Source organism: Fusarium subglutinans (genome assembly GCF_013396075.1).
Source record: "Fusarium subglutinans strain NRRL 66333 chromosome Unknown NRRL66333_c0000267, whole genome shotgun sequence".
NCBI lineage: Eukaryota > Fungi > Ascomycota > Sordariomycetes > Hypocreales > Nectriaceae > Fusarium > Fusarium subglutinans.
In genome coordinates, this window is record NW_023502330.1 from 46,600 (window position 1) to 58,183 (window position 11,584).

General features: G+C 47.0%; 5 protein-coding genes across 5 annotated transcripts; 3 read left to right on the plus strand and 2 right to left on the minus strand.

Annotated features, from left to right (window-relative positions):
- Positions 1-442: 442 nt before the first annotated feature.
- On the plus strand, positions 443-1,843 carry FSUBG_12424 (6-hydroxy-D-nicotine oxidase; the record flags this gene model as incomplete). The annotated part of the gene is made up of 2 exons (XM_036677211.1): positions 443-1,016; positions 1,116-1,843. 2 exons carry the CDS (start codon positions 443-445, stop codon positions 1,841-1,843), a joined length of 1,302 nt encoding a protein of 433 aa, XP_036532118.1.
- Positions 1,844-2,110: 267 nt separating this feature from the next.
- On the plus strand, positions 2,111-3,070 carry FSUBG_12425 (hydrolase or acyltransferase (alpha beta hydrolase superfamily); the record flags this gene model as incomplete). Its single annotated transcript, XM_036677212.1, has 1 exon — positions 2,111-3,070. One exon carries the CDS (start codon positions 2,111-2,113, stop codon positions 3,068-3,070), a length of 960 nt encoding a protein of 319 aa, XP_036532119.1.
- Positions 3,071-3,952: 882 nt separating this feature from the next.
- On the minus strand, positions 3,953-5,387 carry FSUBG_12426 (oxidoreductase; the record flags this gene model as incomplete). The annotated part of the gene is made up of 2 exons (XM_036677213.1): positions 3,953-4,997; positions 5,050-5,387. The coding sequence occupies 2 exons, from the start codon at positions 5,385-5,387 to the stop codon at positions 3,953-3,955; spliced, it is 1,383 nt and encodes a 460-aa protein (XP_036532120.1).
- Positions 5,388-7,275: 1,888 nt separating this feature from the next.
- FSUBG_12427 (2'-hydroxyisoflavone reductase) lies at positions 7,276-8,175 on the minus strand (the record flags this gene model as incomplete). Its single annotated transcript, XM_036677214.1, has 1 exon — positions 7,276-8,175. One exon carries the CDS (start codon positions 8,173-8,175, stop codon positions 7,276-7,278), a length of 900 nt encoding a protein of 299 aa, XP_036532121.1.
- A 1,200-nt stretch (positions 8,176-9,375) lies between these two features.
- FSUBG_12428 (transcriptional activator CMR1) lies at positions 9,376-11,448 on the plus strand (the record flags this gene model as incomplete). The annotated part of the gene is made up of 4 exons (XM_036677215.1): positions 9,376-9,945; positions 9,994-10,089; positions 10,138-10,301; positions 10,350-11,448. 4 exons carry the CDS (start codon positions 9,376-9,378, stop codon positions 11,446-11,448), a joined length of 1,929 nt encoding a protein of 642 aa, XP_036532122.1.
- Positions 11,449-11,584: the final 136 nt, after the last annotated feature.

The following is an 11,584-nucleotide window of genomic DNA, read 5'->3' on the forward strand; positions in this document are numbered from 1 at the left end:
TGTAATGCAGAGGGGAAGAACGTGTTTCAGGTTATTTGTTTGCAGTGCGAGCTTGTGATGGATGTGCCGTACAAGGTTAGAGATGATCAGGGGGGGTTTGTGGATATGCTCAAGGTGAGGAGCTTGTGGTGTGTTAAGTGTAAAGGGCTGGCGGATTCGTGGGTTAGGATGGATGACTAGATGTGCTGGCGCGACTTGACATGACATGGTCTGGAGGAATGGGGATGGGAGTTAGTTAGTGCTTGGAATAATACCGCTGATGTGATATCGTGATATTGCTACGGCTTAGAAGTCGGGTATCTCGGAAGTGAGCCTTGTCAGATATCCATAGAAAGGTAAGCACTAGATCCGTCAACTCGAAGGGCTGACTATAAGAACGGGACTTTGCCCGATAAATAATAAATAATAATCTATCTTTTTGCCTCTAATTGCCTTTGTGAACATGTCTGCTCAAATAAAGGGCGTTGGGTCGTTTCAATGCGAATACGTCGTCCCTGACCATGATACACCGCAACTCCCTCGCTGGTCCGACACACACATTGAACGCCCTGCTCTTATAGTTACCCCAAAGACCGAGCAAGATGTGAAGGATGCCATTCGTGTTGCGAAGGAGAGCAAGCTTACAATTGTCGCTGCTGGCGGAGGCCATGGAACGTTTGTCAGCGTGGACTCAGCATCCTTGTACCTCGACATGAAGCTCTTCAAGAAGATTGAACTGAACAAGCACGAAGGAACAGTGAAATTTGGCGGCGGTGTCCTCGTTGGAGAGGTACTGAAGACTTTGGCAAAGGAGGGCTACTATACTCCTATTCCCAATTCTGATGCCGTTGGCTTTGTGGGAAGTATGCTTGGAGGTGGAAACAGTGCCCAGATTGGCCGCCATGGGTGGATGGTGGATAACGTGGTGTCGTTTCGACTTGTTACTGCTTCAGGCGACATCGCTGAAGTCGATTCTTCGTCAAGAGGCAAGGGACAAGTTCTCTTCAACGTTCTCAGTGGCGCGGGTCATGGACTCGGTGTCGTAACGGAGCTCACTGTTTCCGCATTTCCACTGTCAAGTCTCAACATGGAGGACAACAAGATCTGAACCAGAGCGCTCATCTTTTCTGCTCCAGCACTAGACGTCGCTATCAAGGCTTTTCTGGATCTGAGTCACCCTCCAGCCGAAGGATACATGAGCTTGGCGTTTGCACGAAGTCCGCCTGGCACTCCGGCAGCTGGATCTCCAATCATCATTCTGGCATACCAGTATTTTGGTCCCGCTGAGCAGGCTGAGAATGCAACAGCCTTACTCTTCCATGACGATGTTGTCAGCAAGACAGTTGTGGCAAACACAGAACTATTGCCATTTGAGAACGTCAATGCCAAGATGAACATATACAACTCCCACCACAGTCATAAAACCATAGCATCGTGTCGTCTTCACAAGACCACAGCCGAAGCTATCAAAGCTGGCTTCGAGAAATGGCGCATCGCAACGGAGGAATACCCAGATGCTCAACAATCAAGCCTCATCATCTCAGCATACAACATCGACAGAACTTCAGCGATCAAGAATGAGAAGTTCGTGGAGGGCAGGGATAGAAACATCAACGCGTTTATGGTAATGGTGGCCAAAGAGGATAAGACACGAGAGGCGTTTGGGCCAGTTCTGGATGATGTAGTTGCGGGTTTTAGAAAGAGTGATGAGGGGATGGTGCCGAGAAGTTTTCCAAATAATTTGAGGCCTGGAAAGGACTTGAGTGATATGTATGATAGAGAGAGGTTGGAGGTTTTGAGGGATGTGAAGAAGACTTGGGATGCTGAAGGCGTGTTTTGGTCGCCTTACTCCAAGACCGTTTAATTGGAATTACCCGATTTATGCCCTGGAAATTGATGGTCGCACAGAATTAGAAGCTATTCATGCTTGTAATGCTGAAGCCTGATGAAGGAGTTCCTGGTGTTGCCCTAGCTGAATCATCGTGACTTCTGATTGGCCTCGTATTCCGTATTCTCGTATCGCGTATCCCGCGTGTAAGCCTTGACCCGCTATATAACATGAACCTGCGATCTCATAACCACAAGACTTCCAGACACACTTCCTCATTACTTCATTAATGAAATGCTCAAAATGTCAGTCCAGGCGGTTCGAAACCGTTCAGCGTCCTCAACCCAACGTTTACTCTCTACATCCTCCCAAACACACCAAACCTTTCACCTCTCAGATGGTCGCACACTAGGCTTTGCAGAATTCGGCAAACAAGATGGAAAGCCTGTGTTTTACTTCCATGGATATCCCTCCTGCAGACTCGAGGCTAAGCCTATTCATGAGATTGCTCAACGCTGTGGTGTTCGTCTCATAGCTCTCGACAGACCCGGCTTCGGGCTATCCACGTTCAAATCTGGTTATCAGATCTTGGATTGGCCAACTGATGTGATGGAGTTTGCTCAAGCACATGAAATTTCCCAGTTTTCTGTTTTCGGTCTCTCAGGCGGCGGTCCTTTTGCTCTAGCCTGTGCTTACGCGTTGCCAAAGCGTGCAGTTACAAGCGTTGGACTCTTTGCAACAGCACCGCATTGGGCGGCTGGTACGAAGCACGTTGAATATTACCGGCGCGTCTTCAAAGTCTGGGCGCAGTTCTCTCCATCAACTCTTCGGGGGGCGTTGTACATGCTGTACCTATCTATCAGAAGGGTTGTCCTATCCGGCCCCGTGTCCAGAAGACTCAACAAATGGCTCGAAGATCAACGTAAGAAAGAAGAAGCTGAGAGCGGGGAGCCACAGCCAAAGTCGATGAGCTTAGAAGAGTTGGTGGACATGGTTCTCGACGAGCCATTTCGCCAGGGGGCTGACGCTGCCGTGCACGAGATGAATCTCCTCACGTCAAAGGATTGGGGGTTCGAGCTTGAGAAGGTTCAGTATGATAACATTCAGATGTGGCATGGGAAGAAGGATGCGAATGCACCTATTCAGATGATTCGGTATATGGCGGAGCGGATACGGGGATGTGAATTGCATGAGTTTGAGGATGAGACTCATTATACTATGTATAAGCACTTTGAGCAAGCGTTATGGAAATTGGTAGAATAGGAGTCTGCTCAAAGATTCAGGGTCTTCGTTGAAAAGGAGACGAGATTGAGTTAGGATTGGAGTGATAGAGTAGATTAACTAGATTTTGTACAATAGAGTAGCTGAATATTTAATCACAGATGGCTTCCATATCTCTCTCATACATCACTCTTAGAGTCTCCATTCCTAGATATTTGATGATATCCTTTCAAAGAGTTATGAACTCGTGAAATATCAAATCTTGCTTCCTTCTGGATCTTGCCCACCTTCTGCCCGCATATTTGGCACATCAAGTTTACGCCTGGCCGACCAATATCATTCATAACCGTACTTTTTGTTGATTCTTGTGGACTTTGCAGTATGAATACTTCGTCCGCTCCAAGCATTCGCTCTTCAACCATGTTTGCGGTATTGGTTGTCTTTGCGATAGCCTCCCCGGCCATGATCGCTAGGACTGGTAGGCCTCTCATAAGAGGTGGCAGACCACCTTGAATATTGGATAGTCTGGATAGTTTGGAAACTTCTGTTCGAAGAGCGTGTGATGATTTGTTTGACGACATTGGGACTGTGAGAGATGAAGGAGATGGATTCAGCTTGTCCTTGGGCAAAGAGTAAAAAAAAGGAATATTAGAAGATAAAGAGAAATCCGAAAAGGCGCTGAAGAGAAGATTCTGGACTAATCACTTGAGTGCCCGTACATGGGTGTCTAGCTGTACCCTTTTGATAGTTGGGAGCCAAATCCATGTACTGCCGTGGAGCAGCCCAAGTCTTATACGGAATACGCAGCCAATAGCAGAGTCAGCATTACGCCAAGTTCCAGGCAAGCAATGACAGTCTTGGCTGTAAACAATAAATGTTGATACCTCTTCTGTTCTTAAATTTTGGTCTACCTTTGAAATCTCCCTATTGGCTTGTGTTCAAATCAACCACCAGCTTTCCCCCACTGATCTCCCCCTTCCTCATCCTATCCAGCCCTCTGTTCACGTTATGCAGACCATCCTCAACATCGATGATTCTGGGTGGCACAAGCGCACGGCTTGACAATAACCTCTCCAGCCATCTTGATAGCACTTCTCCAACCTCAGGTACCTCGTGATACAGCTTGAAAGGGATAGTATGGAAGATGACACCCACTGACTGACCCGTTTTGGGGAGTCCACTCATACCGACCAGATGGGCGGGAACTATAGGCTCAGCGGGCGGAGTGCTGGGTGGTGAAGTGACATTCGCTGCGCTTCGATGAAGTTCTTCAGGGACAAGAGCGCGGAGTAAAACTTCAGCTGTGTCTTTGCCCCTTGTGTCGATACCGAAACGAAGTTTGCCTTTAGTATTGGCGCGGAGAACAGCAACAGCTCGTTCGGGATCATGGCTATCAACCAGCAGATCCGGTCGAAGAACGGGATTCTCGGAAATTCGAACTCCATGCTTTGCGTTATCGACAACCAAGGCGACCTTCAGCCCAACAAGACGAGCTAGCTGAACAGCCAGAACAGCTGACGTGGAAGACCCGCCCCAAATGGCGATCCAATCCCCAGCCTTAGCACCCTCATTCGGCAAGATACTATTCAAGCACTCTCCTCTAATATCTTCCGGGAGTGCTTCTTCAGGTACCTCTCTCACAAGGTGAAGAATATTAGGACCATCCTGAACAGATGTAAAATCAATGCCGAGACATATTCCTAGCGATAGGGCAGCAGCTACGTATGCAACTCCGAGTGTAGCGCCTTGCTTGATTGTGATTTCCTTTGGAATTCTCACGACGTTAAAGTCTGAGGCGACTACATATTGTTGGTATGTTGCTTTGCGGAGATCGCGGTAGTCGGTTGATATGACGATTACTTTGTCGCCCGATTTGATTCTTGAGGGGGTTTGGGGGGCGAGGACGACGGTGCCTGATGCTTCACGACCGGAGATGTATGGTAACTCTGGGATGGCAAAGCCGTAGTCACTATGAACTTTGTCAGTCGCTATAATTATATCATAGACGTGGATCTACGTACGGAGACTTCCAGTCGATGGGATTCAGTCCAATAGTATCAGTGCGAACTAGTAGCTCATGATCATGCTTCGTACTGGGGATGGGGTGGCCGTCGGTGATTTGGTATGGTTGCCGTAAGCCATGTAATAACAAGACTGTCTGAGAAGATGGTATAGAGTGCTGAGTTTCAGAGTCGCTTGCTTGGTTTTGTTTCGTCAAATCGGTAGGTGGTGTATATCGAGGCTGAGAGTCTGATGCCGTCTGAGACACGGGATGTTCTTGCGATGAGTCCGTAACGAATGAGAGTGGTATCCGTGCTCCGAAAGCCGGTTCGGCCGAAAGGGAAAGGTATGCGCTCATGGTGTTGATATCTATCCGTATATCTGCATGCAAGATCAGACTGATTAGGCGGCCCAAGTCAATAAGCACAATACGCCCTTCCTCAAATAGCAGCACTTCTCTTGACGAAAAGAATTATGAATCCAAACTTTACGAGGGGTAGCGAGCCTTTTCAATAATCTACCGTCCATTCGACAAAACAGGCAATCCGATCCTTTTCAACGGATGCAAGTAACCTAACAGACTCCCGAAGAGCATAGCGCATGGCGTCATGCAGGACTTGTCGAATCACGTTTGGATATGTTATCCCATGCCCGCAATTCTTCCAATGACGTGACGAGCTTTTTCTCAAAGATACATCGTGGGAGAGACCGGTGTCGGGGTGAGATCCCCACACGGGGCGATGGTGTTATTTGGACTATCAATCACTCAACTCCAGGGATGCTACGTGCGGAATTAGCACGACAGTGAATGATATGAGAGATTTGATGATTAAGAGGATTGGAGATGATGATTGGAGGTATTGAAGGATTATTGATTGGATTGTTCTTGGATTGATCGGGTGTATCCCGATTCCGTGTAAGACAGACGGGAGACGATGCAAGATGGCCAAGTTCTAGACAATTTAATCAGAAGGTTACAATACATATTATTTATTTTGATTAATCGTAGTGTAGCGGTTAGGACTCTCATAGTGGTGGCCATTTGTTCCTTTCCTGGTGTTCAGGCACTGTCTTCTAGAGATCACCAAACCACGCATCCGACCGAAACTCAACATTGCCGAGATACCGGCCAGAATCCGTGTTTAGCACTCAAGGTCTGCGGGGAATATCCATACAGATCGCCTCGTGGGTTACGCTCGGTTATAAAAAGGTTCCAGGTAACCGGCTTGTCGATGGTGCAACCCATATCAGAATCACGCAATCCAAGATTCGCCTATCTCGCAACTTCTGATTTGGATACCCCGCTATAGCGGTAGATAAGAGAAATGAATACTAAAGATCAGATAGAAATATAATTGACGTTTGAATTATTATCTAGCTATATTATTCGTTGCGATTGGATTTCGACTTTGGAGAGGCTGAGGAAGTCGTCGTAATACGTCACGGTCGCGGCGGCTGGAGTACTGATTTGGGATAAGACATCTGCAATTAACTGAATATTGCCAAGAGAGATGGGCGATATATAAAGGAACAATGGCAAGTTGAAATCTTCTGAGAGGGCATTTGAAGATAGCTCAGACTGCCTACACAGCAGGAACTCCAGTCTAGAATCTTGATCAGAGTTGATATGAAATTCATATGGCCAAGCAGATATAAAGGCTAGAAAACACCAAGTGAGGAAAAGATATATTTTGAGAAAATAGAATTAAGTTTCATGAGAATCGAAAGTCCTGACAATATTTGGGTATCTACCTGCGTAATCCAGAAGAATAATCACCTACTCCCAACACGCACCTATTCGAGGATACTATTGCGGCATTGGAGGATGGAATGGAAAACATTCAAATTATTGTATAAAAGATTTTTTGACCAGAATATCCGATAATTGTTAGAATATAGGGGCGGTTAATTTCTCTAGAACGCCATCTGCTAGGATACTCCCATACTCACATAGTGATAAGATCCTATCCACTCAATAAGACCGAGATAAATTCTTACACCCCATTGTATCATATACTGCCCAAGATGATGTCCTGGAGATTAAAAACCCTTAAAGCTTCGATACATAACTTCAATTGTTGATATAACCCTTTTAACGACTGAATGTATGAGGTAGATAGAGATTATTCTAAACCCAACTCGCAAGTATCAGTTTGGTACTACAGAAATGTGTTTATGAGAGTCGAACAAGGAGATGAATATTAAATAGTTGATATTGTGACTATCTATGAATATTTTGTATGTCTCTACTGAACAAAAGACTTGATAAGTTCCTTGAGTTGCTCATCGGTGACACCCTTGACACCAAGTAGCTCATTATCAAGCTTGGGGAACTTGGGAACACTAGTGGGGTCAAAGATAGCCCTGTAAAGGTAAGCAGCAAGGGTAGGCCAGTCAAAGATACCCTTTGCGACGTTTGCATCAGAAGCAGCAGTAGCATCGTCTATCTTGGCCTCCTTGACCGTCCACTGCTTGCTGGGGTTGAGCTCCTTGGCAATGTCGAGGAGCTTCTTCTGAGAGACGACGGTATCCTGGATATAAACAACGCGATCTTTTGTCTCGGCAGGATGTGTCAGAACACCGACGACAGCTTGGCCCACGCTGGCGAGAGTGGTTGTGCTGAACTCAGTGTTGCCGCCATCCCAGAGTGTGATCTCTGCCTTCTTAAAATCAAGGTACAAGCCGTGGCTCAGGCCCCAGTCGAGGAAACCAGAGTTATAAACAAAAGTATAGCTAATCTTGCCCTCATTCGCAAGAGCAGTAAGCTTATCCTCGATATCAACCTTTGTCTTGAAGACAGGAAGCTTGCGAACGCTGGGGATGGCAAGGTTGGAGCCAAACTCAGAAGGGAGGAAGCGCTTGACACCAGCGGCTACTGCGGCGTCGATAAGGAGTGATTGGCTGGGGATGGCGAGACTGGCGAGGGTTGAGACGACGGCATCTTGGCCTTGGAGGGCGGATGTGAGAGAGTCGAGGGACTCGTAGTCGACTTGGATGACTTTGATGTCGGCGGGGAATTTGGAGGTTGAGCCGGCGCGGGTTAGGACTGTGAGGTTAAATTTGTTGGAGTCGATGAGGGCCTTGAAGACTGCGGAGCCGAGATCACCTGCGGCACCAGCGACAGCGATGTTTTTGTAGGCAGACATTTTTATAAGTGTTATATGTGATTAATCGAAGTGATGGTTGTTTGATTGATGGATGGAATGGATGGTAATTGAAGAGAAATGGCTCTATCTATATGTTGCTGGAATCAACAATTATCGACATGTTTGGCGTCATTTACACAGTTACAAAGCTTAATCATACCATTAGTGGTGCTGCAGACACCATCGAAGCTCCGCTTAGTTAAGATAGAAGGTTCGGAAGATTGGCGATCATAAGGCTGCCGCCTGTCAAGCCAAGAATGGGTGCATGATGCATCCCACTTCATTACATGAGCAATAGCTTGATTGCCCCGGAATATGTCATATGTGTCCGGCACTCTACTTTAATCTTGGCCCCCAACTTACAGAGCACTTGTTCTGTATTCTCGACCGCCACAGATGGCTGTGCTGTCTGTACTCCGTAAGGTACTCTGATCGTGGCTTTGTAGCTGGATGGGATATTGGAGGTGGGATAGACTTGAGTGGGATGAGATGAACCGAGTGGGATAGAGGATCTATCCGCGGGTCCCATTAAAACCTTAATTGTGCATTTGAGGCTCTGACTGGTCAACCCCAATTTTCTATCCCATCCGCGGAGGCCGAGCTGAGATATCCCACTTCAACCTTCGGCAATCCCACTCGCGATTACCAAGTCGACCTTCAAGGGATGGCCCCCAATGCAAGGCATACGTAACAGTGCGTCGGCTTCGGTTTTTTTTCCAGTCAAACTATTCGATAAATAATACACCGAGTTTTTGGCTTATGTACAATCCGATCCCACTCGGTTCGATACCCTCATATCAAATCAAAGGCAATCATAATCCACCACCATGGAGATATCCCACAGTGATCGTGATAGAAGGTATGTAACGGCCAGCCACAGGTGGGATCACCGAGTGGATGTTTGACTCTGTTGTATTGTATGTAATGCACCATGACTAACAGTAGTGAAATGATGTATCAGATCCTCCGCTGACAGTGCTGAACCAACACCCAGTCGACATACATGCCACTGTGGGAAGAGCTTTATCAGAAAGGAACATCTGAGACGCCATCAAGCGACCCATGGAGAGCGCAATTTCGTTTGCCCGATTTGTCAACGATCCTTCACACGCAAGTTAGTACATGTCTCGTATTCTCCCAGCTACAGTGTTAATTTGCTTTTCTAGTGACTTGTTGCGCCGCCACCTGACACGGCATGATATGCCTCCAGCTCCTGATCCAAGAAGAGGAAGAGCTTGCGATGCATGCCATGCAAACAAGACAAAGTGTGACGGTGGCACAAAGTGCACTCTCTGCGTCAAGAGGGGAATTAACTGCACTTATAAACACGCGTCCAAGAGTAGCAGCGGGAGTAAGAGTCCAAGCGAGGATGCCACAGATCCTAGAGCGGTGGCCAATGGTTTTACTTCGCCGGCCCTGATACAGAATCTCACACCAGGAACACCGCAAATCTCACCAAATGACGAGATCAAAGCGGGTTTTAAACGAATCGCTAATCATGTCCGATCTGGAGAGATTCCGATTGGTGAGGATACACCGGTACCTGCACTTGACAAAAACTGGATCGAAGGAAATTCAAAAGAGTACTTTGGGAGGTTTCACGATACATGGCCTATTCTCCATGGACCTTCTTATGTCACTATGGATACTTCTCTACTAGTATCTGTATCAATAGCCATGATCAGCTGTTGGCTGAGAAGTCCGGATGAGTTTGAGGATGTAGTCTTACAACTGCACGAGTCGTTGATGAGTGCGTTCTCTGATTGGATCGTAAGTCATTTAGCTTGACAGATGTTCCTAGATTAACAAGGATTTTAGGCGAACCCCAGATCTCGGCATGAATATGATGGACCCTGGCCTTTCGAAACATATCAAGCCATCCTCATGAACATTATCTTTGCTTTTTACCACGGTGTAAGTAGCCTTTATACAGTCGCTGCATACATATTGACCTCAATATAGAATGAGAGATTAGTCTCAAAAGCATCTCTACTACGAGGCACGTTCGTCGTGGCTCTTAGAGAAGCAGAGTTCTTCAACAGCGACAACGCAGCCGAGCAACAACGCCTTCACTACCCGGGAACCTTTGTCCCATGGCTCATGACTATCCGAGATCGATGGAAGCGGTAAATTTCTTGTCTCCTCCCACATTGATGCGATACTGATATATATAGACTCATCGTTTCTCTCTTCAAAATCGACACGTACCTCTCAATAGCTCGCTTTCAAGCCCCAACCCTTTTCCGAGAAGAAATCGATCTCACAATGCCAGCAACTTACTCCCTCTGGAACTCCTACGGCCTCAACATCTTTTTCAAACGCATCACCCTCGAACCAACAGATCGCTCAAATTTCAAACTCTCAGAAGTCATCGCCAACCCCAACACCCCGGCAAAACCTCTCCTCCTCTTTGAAGATATTCATCTCGCTCTTTGTGGCTTGCTACCTGCAATTTGGAATCAGACTCAAATCGTTCGTCGGAGTACAGAAGCGGGCCGATCAACGCAGAATTGTACTTCGTCTCTTGCGTGGCAGCTTGAGGCGTGGAAAGCTGATATTGAGAGATTGAAACATCAGTGTTTTCATGCTGCTGAAGTTGGCGAGTTTCCTTTCAATGCCTATATAGGGGATTATGATGAAGATCCGGTGAGAGCCAAAGCTTTGGCAATGTCGAATATCAAATGCTTGATTTCAGAGTGCTTGATGACCTATCATCTACAAGGCCTTGAGCTTTATGCTGATCCTCGGATGATCAACTCAGTAGCCATGGCCTCAGTTGTATCACCGGACCACGAAGCTGGCGTTCGTCCGAGATTACAAAAGCTTCACACCCAGCTAAACATATGGGCTAAATCGCCTGAGAGTCGAAGAGCTTTGCTCCACGCCCTGGCGGTTCTTCGTCAATGCGAATCAGATCTCCAAGCAAACGAGCCCCAAACACAATCCATCGACCCCACATCCTATCTCGCCATCTCAATGAGCGCATTGGTAGTATGGGCATGGCTCATGTTCTCCGAGGCAGCATGTTCCTGCGTTCCGACGATGAACCATATAAACATTGGTGATGATCCACTGGATTTACAGAATACAGCAAGATTGGAGACGTGGATTCAGGCAGAGGGCACTGCGGGGATGAATAACATTCCTCTTTGTAGATGTGTTTCGGAGGGCTGGATGGCGAGGTTTAATGCGCTTTTGCCTTTGGGGAGACGGAGATGGGAGATGAGTGACGAAGTTGCGCCGATTTTGAATTCTCTAAGCGCTGGACGCTAGAGATTATTGATACCCTTGCATTTTGGATGTAGAATTCAATAGACTTGCCCTGACTTTAACACTTACTCTAGTCTATGCTGCTGGTGAAAGGGTTGGCTTGTGTAACGTCAGATACAGGGAAACCGGCCACCCCCCG